The sequence below is a fragment of the Coregonus lavaretus genome, assembly GCF_964263955.1.
Source record: "Coregonus lavaretus genome assembly, chromosome: 28".
Lineage (NCBI taxonomy): Eukaryota > Metazoa > Chordata > Actinopteri > Salmoniformes > Salmonidae > Coregonus > Coregonus lavaretus.
This window is the reverse complement of record NC_140015.1, coordinates 24,962,098-24,978,075: the sequence shown is the minus strand read 5'-3', so window position 1 is coordinate 24,978,075 and position 15,978 is coordinate 24,962,098. Positions and strand designations below refer to the sequence as shown.

General features: G+C 45.6%; 2 protein-coding genes across 4 annotated transcripts; one reads left to right on the top strand and one right to left on the bottom strand.

The window, feature by feature from the left end:
• Positions 1–23: 23 nt before the first annotated feature.
• Positions 24–7,133, bottom strand: LOC311103544 (STE20-related kinase adapter protein alpha-like). Of its 2 annotated transcripts, XM_084145129.1 has the most exons (13): positions 7,054–7,133; positions 6,662–6,741; positions 6,427–6,484; positions 5,327–5,355; positions 3,161–3,263; positions 2,892–3,013; positions 2,494–2,602; positions 2,174–2,297; positions 1,932–2,103; positions 1,713–1,817; positions 1,321–1,571; positions 1,190–1,232; positions 24–1,079 (listed from the first exon to the last, which is right to left on the bottom strand). In XM_084145129.1, exons 2-13 carry the CDS (start codon positions 6,671–6,673, stop codon positions 924–926), a joined length of 1,284 nt encoding a protein of 427 aa, XP_084001255.1. In that variant the 5' UTR covers positions 6,674–6,741; positions 7,054–7,133; the 3' UTR covers positions 24–923. The 2 variants fall into 2 exon arrangements, with proteins under 2 accessions (XP_084001255.1, XP_084001254.1); XM_084145128.1 differs by lacking the exons at positions 5,327–5,355; positions 6,662–6,741; positions 7,054–7,133 and having other exon boundaries at positions 27–1,079.
• Positions 7,134–7,239: 106 nt separating this feature from the next.
• On the top strand, positions 7,240–14,822 carry LOC311103320 (ATP-dependent RNA helicase DDX42-like). Of its 2 annotated transcripts, XM_084144870.1 has the most exons (18): positions 7,240–7,308; positions 7,765–8,007; positions 8,131–8,278; positions 8,430–8,491; positions 8,976–9,012; positions 9,624–9,776; positions 9,894–9,998; positions 10,168–10,287; positions 10,391–10,567; positions 10,659–10,787; positions 10,906–11,005; positions 11,127–11,174; positions 11,281–11,378; positions 11,557–11,833; positions 12,022–12,248; positions 12,351–12,461; positions 12,595–12,696; positions 12,853–14,822. In XM_084144870.1, exons 2-18 carry the CDS (start codon positions 7,772–7,774, stop codon positions 13,504–13,506), a joined length of 2,784 nt encoding a protein of 927 aa, XP_084000996.1. In that variant the 5' UTR covers positions 7,240–7,308; positions 7,765–7,771; the 3' UTR covers positions 13,507–14,822. The 2 variants fall into 2 exon arrangements, with proteins under 2 accessions (XP_084000996.1, XP_084000997.1); XM_084144871.1 differs by lacking the exons at positions 7,240–7,308; positions 7,765–8,007; positions 8,131–8,278; positions 8,976–9,012 and having other exon boundaries at positions 8,433–8,491.
• Positions 14,823–15,978: the final 1,156 nt, after the last annotated feature.

The window sequence follows — 15,978 nt, the reverse complement described above, 5'->3', positions numbered from 1 at the left end:
TATAATACAATGACAGCGAGAGCCCAGAGGTGAAAGGTATTTATTATCAAGTAAAATAGTTGACACTCCCAACACTTTCCCTCCCCTGCTCAACACCTTCCCTTCCCCTCTTCTCTTCTCTTCCTGAAACCTAGACAAACTATCTGAAACAAGCACCATTGTAACATTCACAGGACATAAGTGGCCAGTAACAGTAAGATAAATCAAATACATGGACCTAAGTTGGCACAGTCTAGTGTTAACTAGCTTTGCTATCTTCAGGGTTTCAGGTAGAAACATATGTTTTTTGTCTTCCCTCTCCTGTAAAACTGGTGGTTCAGTATGAGAGCTTCTTCTCTCAGCTGTGAGGAAATACAAACACTGTCTGGTTCGTGATAGCCTTGGGACAAACTTCTGGAATCTTCCATCTGTTGTGCTGGCTAGATGGCTGATTGGATCAACCCTTGGTAATGCGGTCGGAGCGTCAGTTCCTGGTCTTGGTAATGTGAACAGATGGCTCTAGATTGGGCCAAGTCGAGTGCAGCTCAGATCAAATAAGAGGTAGAGTTTCCCTGCTCTACCTTTAATGGAACATCTCCATTGGCAAGTGAAAGAGCCAACTGGACATACTCCCCCATACTGTTCCTCGATGGGTCCAGAGCTTTTAGTAGAATCTGGAGAGATGTGTGCGTGAGAGGAATTAGGTGTCATTCAGTGCAAGGGTCTGTCTGCTCATGCATCTTTTAGACTAGAGCGATAGCAAGATGGCGGCTGGCTTTTAAACTCAGATGGAGAAGTAACTCCTTAGTTTACATTATTTACATGGGACATTTAATAAGAACAAAACGTAAATCCAGTCCGAAGTCTTCTCAGAGCGTCTCCTGTTAAAATCTCTTGGTTACTACACACACACACCTCTCCTCGTCTGCTTCCTGTTCCTCTGGTCAGAAGTCCCAGTCATCCACATCCATGTGGCTGAGGCCAGACTCCAGGCTGGCCAGCCCAGAGGCAGAGTCCTGCGGCTGGGTACTCTCAAAGCCGGTGATGGGTGTCACGGGCCGGAACAGCTCAGGCAGAGCCTCCGATGGCCGGCGCTTGATCTAGGGAAGAATGGAAACATATCTCATTGGGATTCTAATAATCAAGTGTTGTGTGAATGAATAAAGCTTTTACATGACTGTTGAGGAGGGAGGAGCTAGATCCTACTCACCTGTTTGAAGAAGGAATGACCAATGAGAGCACTGGCTGAGGGTCTGAGGGGGGAAATAAACACAATTAAATGAGCTAAAATTCATAACACAATCAATGTGAGGACCAGCAGCCCAGCTTGGCGTGGCTCACCTCTTCTCTGGGTCCCTCTGCAGACACAGCTCCACAAAAGCATGGAAGTGGGGAGAGAAGGTGCGACTGTAGGGGTGGCTCCCCAAGGAGGAGGGCTCTCCGTTAGAGTGGTGGGCCCCTCCGGCACTGGGGCCCTCACAGATCCCAGAGTCAGCCCCAGAGCGGGAGGGCTTCATGGTCAGCTCCTCTGGGGGGATGGTGGTGGTGTCCAACAGACAGGGGACTGTCCCGTTCAGCTTCTCCAGCAACATCTAAAGACCGAAGACCATGAAGAGGACAGAGGGGAGGAAGAGGAATGGACAGAGAGAGAGTGGCCAGTCAAGTGAGAAGCAGAATATAAATGATCTTTCAGAAGCAAGAGAGGGTGCGGGGTTGATCAGGCCACTAGTCACCTGTGTGGCTGGCATGTCTTTGAAGGGCACGTGTCCATTGGCTAGCTCACAGGCTGTGATGCCAAGACTGTAGATGTCTGACCGGAAGTCGTATCCCTGCAGATTCTGACACACACACAACAAGTGGTTACTTAGGGTTGACCGATACAAACAAACAAAGGTATTATAGTATACCAAAAGCAAGGTATTGTATGCTAGCCAGGTGTGGTATGGTGTTACCTGCTGCAGCACCTCTGGGCTGAGCCAGGGCAGCACCTTGATGCTGTACTGGGGAAAGTCATGGACCACTCTGGCCCGCTGGCCGTGACGGATCAGACTGATGATGCTCCGCAGACCAGACATACACACCTGACCGTCTACCGAGATCAACACGTGGCTGGCCTTCACGCTCCTAAACACGCACACAATTAGACGCCATGTCACATTCCTGCATGAAAAGTCCTGTGCTTGTGTGTACTTACCGGTGTACATAGCCCATGTGGTGGATGTACTCCAGGGCTTTGAGCATGCCCAGTAGGATGTAGGCGATGGCCAGCTCATTCATACCATCAGTGAAGTGGGTGCTGATCAGGTCTCTGGCCGACCCTAGGACATGTTAGACACTACATTAGTCAGTGAGAGAGCACAGAGGACTGTGATAATAGTAGGGTTAGGTGGAGACAAATTACCTTTGTGTGGGAATGGTAACTAGAGTCCTCCCATCTACATTTAGCTTTTGACTACATTTGACTAGGACCAGAGTAGTGTTACAGTGAGTGCTCTCCTGTCTGTGAATCCTCACCATAGGCCATGAAGGGAGAGATGACCCACAGCTCGTTCTCTGCTATGAAGATGCTCCTGTAGGGCAGGATGCTGGAGTGGTGGAACAGCTTAGATACATGGAGCTCAGCCTGAGAGAGACAGAGATTACACTGGGTTAGGTTTAATGGACAGAGAGAAACAGAGACATTACATTGAGTTATATCTAATAGATACAAATTTGACAGACTGAGATGAGAGGTTGGATTACATAACAGGTGATGTCATAAATCAAGGGATGAATGCATTCAGAGGGGAGGAGTGAAAGAGAGGGATATAAAGAGAAGGATGATTTGACTGATGTCAGTCTGCCTGGCAGAGGCAAAGGGAAATGTGACAGATGGATGGTAGAATGATAGATGGATGGTGATAGGTCCAGACCTGCAGGTAGTTGACCATTTCATTGGTGCAGGACTCCAGGTCAATCCGACGGATTGCTACGTGTTCCCCTGTGGGTCTGTATCTGGCAAGGTTTACGGTCATCAAGTCCTCTAGGCCTCGACCTAGCACAGCAAAACACACACACACACCAAGCGCACACACAAAATTAGACTAGAGACAGGAGCACGAACAATGTATTCAACAACAAGCACCTTGGCAGCCCAGTCACTGAGGTTGGAAGCCTGATACTGACTGACAAACTGACTGACCTATGATGGTTAGCAGCTCATAGGCGCTGCTGTCAGGGAGGAAGCTTCCCATGGTGTCCCGCCGTGGGAGTGAGGTCAGGCTCTCGTGGCTGTCTTCATGGGCCTGGGGGGAGAGGCGGCAACAGGGAAGGAGTTAGCTTTGGAAATGATAGCATATATTGGCCCTTAGTGTTGGGTGTTACTTGTGGCATTGTGAGAGTGGCTTGCAAAGGCTTGGTCAGACGTGATGGTTGATGCTAAATCATATACAGGCAGACTACAGAACGGAGTGTGTACGAGCAGTATTTGTGGAACCTGAGTGGAGAACATCTAACTTCAGGTTTGAATTCTGTTGGTGGCATATTATAAGCAAGAAGCTACATCATTTATGAATCATGCCTTCTCTAAACCTCATCACACCATAGTGCTTGAAACATTAACGCTCATGGTTAGATACATGCAGAGTGGGGACCCCAAAAAAATAGTATGAGTGTGTTCAGAGAGGAAGAGATGAAGCAAGAAATGTCACTCTTGCCAAAATATGTCCAAAATAAGCCCAATGCATTTCTATGGGCTTGTTTTGGACTTAAGCTTGTCGCCTGCCTTCCCACATTTGGGACAACGACTCCCATTGTTGGGCGTAGACGTGAGGATCTTGTGTATCTGGTGTGTTTCACCTCAAATTACAAAACGGGGATCCAATAACAGTCTTAAAAGATGCTCAGAAAAAAAAAAAAACGTATTTTCAGATTCATACTATCACTTTCAAAATGCTTGACTGGAGAAAAAAATATGTATGCAGGGCTCTATGGTGACATTTTTTTTTTTTTACAAGGATCACATGTGCTCCTAAGTTGAACAAATGTAGGAGCACATAAAGAAATGTAGGAGCACAATGAAAAATATTCAAGTTATTAATGATAAGGGTGGCAGGTAGCTTAGTGGTTAAGAGCATTGTGCCGGTAACCGAAAGGTCGCTGGTTCTAATCCTCGAGCCGACTAGGTGAAAAATCTGTCACTGGTGCTCCCAAATTAAAATTCCAGGTAATAGTAAAATATTTAGATGCATATGCAACCAAAATGGTCCCTCTGTATTGCCCTGGTATGGGGTGTTGGCCTAAATGTATGAGGTTATTAATTTTTTTTAAATGTAGTAACAGCTTAATAACCATTTCTCTACCAATTTCCAGCCAGCATTGCGAGGTAGATGCCCATCACGTTAAATCACTCAGACGGAGTTGCCATGCGTTGCCAAAAACAGAACACATGGAACTCCATCCATTCCATCCAACTCCAGTTCACAACCATTGGTGGATGCAGAGATTTCCACAACAGTGACACATTAGACATGAACAAATAACCCCAGTTGCTCATACCCTCCCACCACCCACCTACATGCCCTCTGCTTTCTAGTAAGGGAGAACTACAGTGAACACAGGCCACAGACAAAGAGTGTCCACACTTCAGACTTAAACTACTTCACAAACATGAAACAGGCTCAGTCAAAATTAGTGAGGACTTTCAGTGAAGAACAACAGAAACCATAAAGCAAACAGTAACACCACCATGTTAAGACCACACTGAGGTTCCTAAGGGCCCATTAAGGCCAGCATTACAGGGAGATTATCTGTCAGCTGAGACGAAACAGCCCTTTTCCATGACAGCCGTAAAAGACAAGTGCAGGTAAATTAAGCCTGGTAATTACGGATGACCCGTCATTGCCCACTCTAAAAGACACAAACTACTCCTGCTATGGAGCGGACCTGTGGTCAACTTTATGAATCAGGAAGGACTGTTTGTTTTGATCTCTGGAGCAACCGATGGAGCCATCAGGCAACAAGTAGTATTAATGGGGTGATCCATCTATCCACATACTGATCACATCTTTCCTTCATACTTAACAACCTCAGTTGCTCTCTCCTCCAACCCAACCCCCTATAAACCATGTCTCATCAACAGGATATGTCACTACTGTAAGCTCTACCAATCTCCCTACTCCCCCAATAGGAAACCCTGGTGGGTGAAGTAGGATGGGCCTCAAAACACAAAGCACATACAGCACAGCATTGAAAATCAGATGCCCATGCACAAAAGCACACAGGGCTTGTGAATTCATTCACGTTGGCTACACCCTCACAAACAGGCAGATGGAACGATCAAAAGCCGTGACTGGAGTACCGCACTTACTTTCCTGTGAGAGCTTCCCTGAGCTTGCTCTGTGGTAGAGAAACCACATCAATGACAAACACAAACACACACACACACGAGAAGGATCTGTGTTTAGAGCAGCTCAGGAACCCTTACGTACACTGTAAGTGTAAAGTATAGCATGTGGTGTTTGTTGCAGGAGTCGGATCAATGCTGCTGGCTGGCTCCTGTCACAAGGAGGATTCAGTCTAGGCTAATTAGATGAATCTGTTAAATCAGTGAGGATTCAGTCCAGCGGGATTCAGTGATTATGCATTGCCATGGGAACAGGAAGCAGCCAAAAACAAACTTGAAATCAAGTGCATGAACGAACAATGATGCAATGATGAGCTGAGCTCACAGGAATATAAAGATGATGCAAAGTTCAACCCCCCCTTATAGGATACATACAGTAAAATCAGCATTAGGCCTATATCTGTCATAGACTAGCTATTCAGTTTCTCTCTTTATGAAAACTGATTCTTCAACCATTGATAAATTGACAACGCTTTCATATCCTCATGTTAGTGTCTAATAACAGACCTACATATGTTTCCCTTAAAATATGATTTCCGTAAATAAATATTTGACCTAAGTATCATATCGACTTCATATATACTACAAAGACCGACGGCGCAACAGAATATGAATCTGACATGCAGTATTCTGAGGCTGCACATTTACTGCATTGATCAAGTCTGTCAGACAAGGACACATCACACTGGAACAAACTCTCTTCATCGCACACATGTAAGGTACAGTGAGACATTTGACACCTGCAAAACATCGAAGCAAGCAGTAGTTCTTACGTGTCCTGAATCTATGTGGGAGACAGCGGTATCCATCCGCATATTGCCAAAGAACCAATGCTGATTGGATTCCTGTAGGTTTAAATTGTATTATTCCAATTGTTTATTAGAGGGTGTTGCTTTTTAAAAACTGCGCAATGCAATAATATCTTGTTTTGAAAGCAAAGCTGCACTTAAGATATAGCTAGCAGGTTCTGTATGAGGGTTGGGCAACTTCATAGCTGATGATAAGTCTTGTGTATAAGCAGCAGTTGATTGGGGAAGCCTTTTCAGCATCACCTTTGACCTTACCTCCAAAAAACTCAAAATCCCTCAGGCTCTCCACGCTCAATTTCTCTGAGACCCAACGCTGGGATAGAGAGGAAGAAAGAAAGAGAGAGGGCAGATACCACAGGTAAATCGCTTCTCCAGTAACTGATCATTGCTGTGACACTGACTGGTAAGGATTCAGCACAAGTATTTGATACCTTTTCTAGACTGGGCTTTAATGCCAACAGGCAGGGGAGCGCTAACGGAGTTCACTCACCAGAAAAGACATGGATCTGTTGATTGTGGCAGCTAGAACCGCTGAAACCCCATCCAGAAAGAATGCCTCCAAAATAAATACTAACACATTAACAGAGGAAAGCATAAACATTACTTCGCTATGAACTAGCTAGAACAAGACAGGTAGCTAGCTATTACCTACCTATTACTTATAGAATAGTTTAAGTTGTACTGTAAATCTAATATGTGAAAACCATTTCACAAATAGTATGATAGGCCCAAAAACATTTTATTAGCAGGACAACTAGCTGCTAGCTAGCTAACTAACTAACAACATTAGCTAGCTACAGTAGATAGCTATGTCAAGGAACAAACTAACGCTAGGTAGCTATGGAATCTAGCTATATACAAAAAATATAGCTAGTAACCTACCGTTATGGTAACTTGAAGAAATAGCTAGCTAGTATCTGGCGGAGCGAGGTAGTTAGCTAACATTTTCAACAAACAACAATTATTGAAAAGGGGGGGTAACTAATTTCACCTGTTTGCGTTGATTGGTTCCTTGTTGTGAGAGGCAATCCGTCGCGCGTAATCTACGTGAACACACAGTTGTGACGCAGAACACGTTCGAGTCGCGCTGTGAGATTTGGCAGTGGTAAACATATATTTCTTTGGCAGTGAAAACAGGTAAATAAACAGTACATGCATCCATTAATTAAGTATATAGTGTATAACGTACTCTAGATTCAACTGCTTTTGCAAATGTCCTTGGACAAGTAATATTTGCACAGTCAATAATTTGTCACATATCCACTTCTTCGTCCTGCTGCTGCGGCCTTAGGCTAGAGAAGCGTAGCATGCTACCTAGTTTAGCTAACGTTAGTTAGCCAATTAATGAGATCCAACCATAATTAGCTAGATACAGATTAATGCAATATTTTCTATCTTAATTTGCCAGAAGGTACAAATAATCTTTGACATCCCCCAGACAGTGATTTACGAGATTATTTGGATTAGGTTAGCACTTAGCAGACGTTTGTGGGTGACACACAAGGCCTGCGATGAATGGACTGGAATGCAACATCAATGTACAACAGTCAAATACCAAATGTGATATTCTTTCTTTTCCCCTTGCTTCTGTAGGACCGCTATGAACTGGAGCAAGGGTGGCCCGAGTGGTAAGCGAGGGTTCGGGTTTGGAGGATTCTCCCTTGGTGGTGGTGGTGGAGGAGGAGGAGGAGGAAAGAAAGAAGAACTGCGCGTGCCTCAGAAATCCCACACGTCCTTCGGAGGTGCAGGGATAGCTGGAGGTTATGGCAAGAACCAGCAACTCCCTGCATTCTACAAAATAGGAACAAAAAGAGCACATTTTGATGAAGAGAATGCGTGAGTATAGACGTATCATTCCTTTAGTGTTCGATTGGGTTTGGTGTGCTTCATATGCAGTATGATCATGACATTGTTTTCAATGACATTTGACTGGTGATACCTTTCCTAACCCATTTCCAGGTATTTTGAAGATGATGAAGAGGAGTCAAGCAGCACAGATTTACCCTATATCCCAGCTGAGAACTCCCCCACACGGCAACAGTTCCAGTCTGGAGGGGGTTCAGACAGTGAGGATGATCCTCTGGATGCCTTCATGGCCCAAGTGGAGGTGAGTCAAGGATTCCCCTCTTAGACCTGGATCATGTAGAAATATACACATTTTCTCTGTAGTTCCTTTGTTTAAGATCTGGGGTTATTGTCACAGAGCTGTTGGGAAGTATTGCATGGGGGTATATTGTTCACCCTCTTGTCTGCTGTAGGACCAAGCAGCTAAAGACATGAAGAAACTGGAGGAAAAAGAGAAGGAGAAGAAGTGTGAAAAGTAAGATCCCTTCAATTTCTACCTTTTAAGCTCAGTGCCTTTCGAAATTACCTTGTCAATAATATAAATGAGCAAAAGCCCTATTCAAGGCCACCAGGTAGGCAGGTGTAGTACATTCTTCCCATGCACCTGTGTATTGATTTGCACATATTTCAATGGTAATTGGTCAAGTGTCAAAATTGTCAATCTCTTCTCATCCCGAAACTCTAGCATGTTATTAAGATACTGTAGATGGAATGTTCCCACTTCAACTGCAATCATTCACCACTGAGGAGCAAAGGCTTGTCTCATTTGAAATAATCTGTTTTGCCATTCAATTACCTTAAATTTCCCCAGTTGGTCCATACTGTAGGTAACTAATCAACCCTGCCTTGCATAGCGACTTTGTAGGGAGGGGATAAGCGTGACGTTAGACAGGTTGTGGGGAATCATGGGTGAACAAACGAGTCGCAGGGAAGTTTTTTTTCTCCGCTTGTTTTTACAGGGGTATACGTGATGACATTGAAGAGGAAGATGAACAAGTAAGTGATCCATCCAACATTCCTAATTTACTACTGATCAGAGAGCCTCCAGACCCCAACCTCCCCTCCCGACCCATCTATGGCCAAGTCTCACCACCTACCACATCTCTCCCTCTCTTTTTTTCTCTCTCTCGCTCTCTCTCACACTATGCTAACAAACCTAATTGCAGGTTGAATCCTTCACCCTATCCTTCTGGGATATCTACATGCATACTTCTGGTGTTTAAAAAAATTAGAAAATGTACCCATGCCTATTCTAAGCATGTTGATTAATAGTTTATAATCTATTTTCAAATATGCCATACTGTAATGAACGTTTCCTATTAACTGTTGCTGTTCTTACTGCTTTGTGAAGGGGGAGGGGTTATAAAATCTGACACTGATCAATTTCAGCCCGAATAACGCAAAGATGGGTTTAAATCAAGTGTTAAAACATAAAATGGCATAGACTCCGACATTGATCTGGGCGATCATCAGAGCATTTAGCCATTGACTGTATTTTAATGTATATCCCCAGGTTATGAGAGTGGTAAGAGTGCCTGCATGAATGTGTGCTACATTAGGCGTTTAAGCTGCACTCTGGTTGACTCATGTGGCTGTGCTCTGTGCAGGAAGCCTACTTCCGCTACATGGCAGAGAATCCCACGGCTGGGCTGACCGCAGAGGACGAGGATGAGAACATAGACTATGACAGTGATGGGAATCCCATTGCCCCCACCACTAAGAAGATCATCATGCCCCTGCCCCCCATGGACCACTCTGAGGTAACAACTGCATACTGCACCTATCTGACCCAAGAGTCAGTAAGTCATATGTTATCTTGTCAATTATAATTTTTATTTTAGTGTCTGAGGTCCTACATTTATGTCATCCCCTATCAGATTGACTACCCACCCTTTGAGAGGAACTTCTACAACGAGCATGAGGAGCTTCTCAGCCTGACAGACACAGAGGTGTTTGAGCTGAGACACAAACTCAACCTGCGGGTAAGTGTCAGGAAGAGGACACACACACATACAACCACATCTAAACCCAAACCACACAAAATCCTAGCCAACATACCATTTACAGACACTGTGTTGTATGATCCCATTGTCTCTTTAACTGAAAGCCTCTTGTCTCTTTCTCTTTATTTTGCTTCATTGACGTTGGCAGGTATCTGGTGCCGCCCCTCCTAAACTCTCCACCAGCTTCGCCCACTTTGGGTTTGATGAGCAGCTGATGCACATAATCCGCAAGTCGGAGTACACCCAGCCCACTCCTATTCAGTGCCAGGTACCTAAGCAGCTTGTTTCCTAGGTCATTTTTTTTGGTACTTTCATATTGCTTTAGTAGCATATAGGCCTCACCTGTATTTTCTTCCCCGTCTGTCCTGTAGGGAGTGCCCGTTGCCCTGAGTGGAAGGGACATGATTGGCATTGCAAAAACCGGTAGTGGCAAGACTGCAGCCTTCATCTGGCCCATGCTAGTTCACATCATGGACCAGAAGGAACTGGAGACTGGAGAGGGGCCCATTGCAGTCATCGTGTGCCCCACCAGGGAGCTCTGTCAGCAGGTAAGACAGCCAGGGAGAGATGGGCCAGGATTTTATTTTTTCAAGACAAAAAGTTGACTTAGCCCCTGGAAATGATTGTTGTGCTCCCCAGATCCATGCGGAGTGTAAGCGTTTTGGGAAAGCCTACTCTCTGCGCTCGGTGGCGGTGTATGGAGGAGGCAGCATGTGGGAGCAGGCCAAGGCTCTTCAGGAGGGGGCAGAGATAGTTGTGTGCACCCCGGTAAGAGCTCTAGTTGACAATCGCTGTGGTAGACTGAGTTTAGTCTTTATGTATTGGAGGAAAAGAATCCCCTGAGGTTATTTCACTTATTGGGTTGTGTATGTTGTTCCTCACACAGGGGCGTCTGATTGACCATGTGAAAAAGAAGGCCACCTCTCTGCAGAGAGTGACATACCTGGTGTTTGATGAAGCAGATCGTATGTTTGATATGGGCTTTGGTAAGTTGGCTTTCCGTTCTTTCTTTTTTTTTTTTTACCAATGACCACTATGCCAGAAGATTGTTTACTGAAGTTGGTTTGACAACTATTTATATCATATTCTTTTGGTAAAATTTTTCAGAGTATCAAGTGAGATCCCTTGCCAGCCATGTCCGACCTGATCGACAGAGTAAGTGTGTGTGTGTGTGTGTGTGTGCGCGCGCATGTACACTTGTTAGCGGTTTAGATAAGACAACACCATCCTATGAACCTTAACTCCACTCCTGTCCTCACAGCTCTTCTGTTCAGCGCCACCTTCCGTAAGAAGATTGAGAGGCTGGCCAGAGATATCCTGGTGGACCCCATCCGTGTGGTGCAGGGAGACATCGGAGAGGTAAGACCTGAGGCTCTTCTAACACCATCTGATTGCAACTTCTACAATTTATTGAAAGTTCTACATTGCCAGAACAGTCAACCAGCCTGTTAGACTTTTATGTCAACCAGCTGGCGGCAGAACATTTTCTGGAGTTTAGTCATCTAATGCTCTTCAATCCTCCATCCTTCCTCCCCAGGCCAATGAGGATGTGACCCAGGTAGTGGAGATCATGCCCAGCGGGGTGGAGAAGTGGGGCTGGCTGACCCGCCGCCTGGTGGAGTTCACCTCCTCTGGCTCTGTACTTATCTTCGTCACCAAGAAGGCCAACTGTGAGGAACTGGCCACCAACCTGACCCAGGAGGGCCACAGCCTGGGCCTGCTGCACGGAGACATGGACCAGAGCGAGAGGAACAAGGTCATCGCTGACTTCAAGAAGAAGAGTCTGCCCGTGCTGGTGGCCACTGATGTGGCAGGTGAGGTGGGGGTGGGCTGCAGACGAGGGGACGGGGACTGAATGTGGCACAACATTCCAATCATCAGAGATCTGTGTATGATTACACAGACACTGACAATGATTTGATTGTTTTTGCCTGAATTCCAGTGCTCCTACATACTTGTCATTCTATCATTTTTCACTCCTTCTTTGTCATTTTCTCCCTAGCCCGTGGTCTGGATATCCCTTCAATACGCACAGTAGTGAACTATGACGTGGCTCGGGACATCGACACACACACACACCGAATTGGCCGAACAGGTCGTGCTGGGGAAAAGGGCGTTGCCTACACCCTTCTCACCAGTAAAGACACATCATTTGCAGGAGACCTTGTGCGTAACCTGGAGGGAGCCAATCAGAGCGTCTCTAAGGAACTGATGGACTTGGCAATGCAGGTAAGCCATTCTACATGTCTCCGACTGACCATTGAGGACAGCTATGGAAAGGTTAATTTTATATGATGTCTTTACTGACCTTCTTTGATGTATTCCTCTCAGAATCCCTGGTTCAGGAAATCACGCTTCAAGGGCGGCAAAGGAAAGAAGCTGAACATTGGAGGAGGTGGTCTGGGCTACAGAGAGAGGCCAGGCTTGGGAGCTGAAAGTTCTGTGAGTTGGCCATGTCTATTTGAAACAGAAATTGGTGTGTTATTGCGTTAGTTGTAGTGTTATATCTTGTTGGTAGATCAGTGGCATAATAGTGTAACTCTTGGTGATTGTTGACATTTTGTTGTTTCTCCAGGAGCGTGGTGGTGGTGCTGCCATGGGTAACTATGAGGGCTACAGCAAGCCTTCTACTGGAGCCATGGGAGACCGCATGTCAGCAATGAAGTCAGCCTTCCAGGTAGCTAAACTGTCACTCACTATCTATTCCGTCTTATTTTAATTTATACACATTCTACCTATCTGTTAGCTCTAAATGATCCCTTTTTCTCATGAATTCTTTCTGTACGTCTTGAAGTACCTCTTTTAATTGTTGTATGTGTCTATTTTTCCTCAGTCGCAGTATAAGAACCACTTTGTGGCGGCGTCCGGCATGGTTCCTAAACTCACCACTAAGTCCAGTAGCTCTTCAGGCTGGACCAGCGCTGGCAGTCTGAGCTCCATCCCCACCGGGGCCCCTGAGGGCCCAGACCGGCCCCGTGGGCCCCCCTCCTTACCCATGGCCCCTCCAGCAGCCCTCGGCATGGGCACCAAGATGGCAGGCTTCACCAGCGCTGGCTCCCTGAGCTCTGTGTCAGACAGCCAGGCCAGTGCTCCTCAGGGGTATGCCGCCCCACCCTCACCCAGAGAAGGGACCCGTGACAGACATGGTGACGACAGGGGTCGCCATGGAGATGGCCACTATCGTGACAGGAGAGACAGGAGCGAGCGGCACAGTGGCGGGGGAGAGCGGGACCGCTACGGGGAGCGGGACCGCCACGCAGACCGCGACAGATATGGGGACAAGGATCGCCATGGCAGCAGCGGGCGCCATGGCGATAGTCGTAATGGAGACGGAAGTAGAAGGGACAGAGAGCGAGAAGATTGTAGAGGTGACAAGGCAGGGGGTGAAGGAAGGGGAGACAGGAGTGAGGGGAGAGGTGACCGAGAGGAAGACAGCTTTGCAGTCCCAGATCCACCAAAACGCAAAAAGAGTAGGTGGGACAACTAAAGCACAGAACATGTCACCAAGTCCTGAAAAGCAACCAACCAACTGTTCTTAGATGAGCATGCCTGTAGATGCACAGCTGGTCATTTCAGCTGAAACATGCACAGAATTTAAAGGGTTAATGTGTGAACCGACCCTACTGCATGGTTTAAATGCAAGGGGAAAGATATGTTATCCTGCTTTGGTTTGGGATTCAGTAACATGGCTCCTGATTGTCTGCTTGTCTGAAGCTGTGTGGAGATTTTGGATAGAGTTCTACTCCTGGTGTCAGACCTGTGCATGCAGAAAGAAATCTACTGTAAATATAACATCCAGATAGTTTTATCCTTGCCATAAGTGAGTTTATCAATCTTTCTGGTCAATAGAAGGGAGCAGTGGAGCTGTTATGCAGTCCTGACACCACAGAAAACACCTGTGATTGAGATGTCTGTTGTATTCTTACGTCCTTTCTCACTGGACACCCCCCAGTTGTTCTAGTTAAACTCTTAGCCCTTAGTAACCCCACACAGCCCTAATGGACATCTACTAAATGTGAGTGTGTATATTATCAACCCAAGTTGCTGACAGATCTCGTTTCCTTTTTTATAAGTGTACTACTTCCTGTGAATCCATCTGTGTTTATGTGAACTTTGCATCTTTTATTCACTTCTTAGTAAAGTGCCTCTGTGTCACTTAGGTGTTTTTTATGCTTTTGAAAGTGGAGTGTATGTCAAATGTATTTGTTAATGTGTGTGTGTGAAGCTACGCCTGAGTTAATTCACAGGAGGATGTCAAGTATTTTTTATTTAAATGGCTTTGGCAGTTTGTTTTGTTTGTCTATAGTTTCCTTTTCTGTTTGTCATTGGCAGTTCTATAGGTGTGCATTCTAAACTTAGCTGCAGCTGACACAGCGGTTCTGAACTGTAATAAACATCAATTCACTTGGTCCCACTTTTGTCACCACTCACTACATTTTGACACCTGATATTGTAGAAGTGGTTATTTGCAAGTGAAAAACGGAACTCTCATAAACTCAATAACATTCTGTTTCAAAAACTTCAATTTTGGAATCTGCTTCTGTCTTGAAAATGACTAGTCTTAGGCATGATAATACCAGTGAGGTTCTCTGTTATATATATATCTGTATTTCGCTCACACGATGTGACACGAACAGCTGTCAATGTGAGGATATCATTGGCAATTCCTTTTTGCATTTAATCCTTAATGCATTTATGCTCCTCAGTGTACATATAACTTCCATAGACTATAGGGTTAAGACTGTTTTTCACATGTATCTACTCAATGGTCTAATTTTTGTTAATAAAATCATGTGGTTTTTAGTGGTGTCTTTTTGTGTGGTTTGTAGGGCACCTTTTTAGAAGGTACCCATAGCCAGCCACAACTCTGGATGCATCTCTTTCCTCACACATGGGGAGAATCGCAATTGCACACTCCTCGCATCCGCTCTCCTCGCCGCCACCTCAAAACCCATTGGATGAGAAATCCAGAGGTACCTCCCCGCTGATCTTCTCTTCCAATGGGTTTTGAGGAAGGGGGAGGGCGTGAGGAGTATGCAATTGAGAAAAGGCCAGTGTCTTCTGATTTACCATTTGAAAAAGAATGCCACCACCCTGAAGAGAGTGATATACCTGGTGTTTTAGCTAGCAGATCCGACCCACTTGCTTACAGCTGAACTATGGTCAGACAGGCCTCCTGTTTAGATTAACACACTGCTGGTTAACTGGTGTTTGATATGGGCTTTGGTAAGTTGACTGCCTTTTCTTTACCAAAGACTGTGGTCTGTATATTGCCACATATATATATATATAGGTATCCTTTTTCAGAGTATCACGTGAGGTCCAACGCCAGCCATGTCCAGCCTTATCGACTGAGTAAGTGTGTGCCTGTGTATGGGAGAATCTCAATTGCATACTCCTCGCGTCCGCTCTCCTCTTCGGTGGGGTTTAACGGCTGGCGTTAAACCCCATTCCACTACTTTGACCATATCTGCTCCTGTACCATGTCAACGGCCTGGGAGGCCGGGACACCACCACTCAACACACCATGTAACTCTTCTGAAGTCAAATCTCATACACCCAAGTACTTCTCTGCAGCTGCCAACAGAACATCTATTTTCTGTGATTTACATTCCATTTCTGCGGTACAGTTGATAACCATTGCTATGAACGCTAAGAAGCTAACGTTACTGAAGTATATATCACTCGTTGGCCTATCCCTATGTGCTGGCACAGATCTACTACTCACAGGGATCCTCTTCTACTTTCTTCACTGCCTCAGCATACAACACCTTCTGCACTACTCTGACTCTGGTCACCTCAACCTGCCTCTCTCGCACCAGACACTTCCAATCCCTAGCAACATGGTCACCCCTAAAGTTGGCACACTCAGCTTTTTCCACAGAAACGACACAATCCTCTGTCTCAATGCCCTCCTACACACTTCCCACATCTTGGAATCTCCCTCCTACTCCCTGCT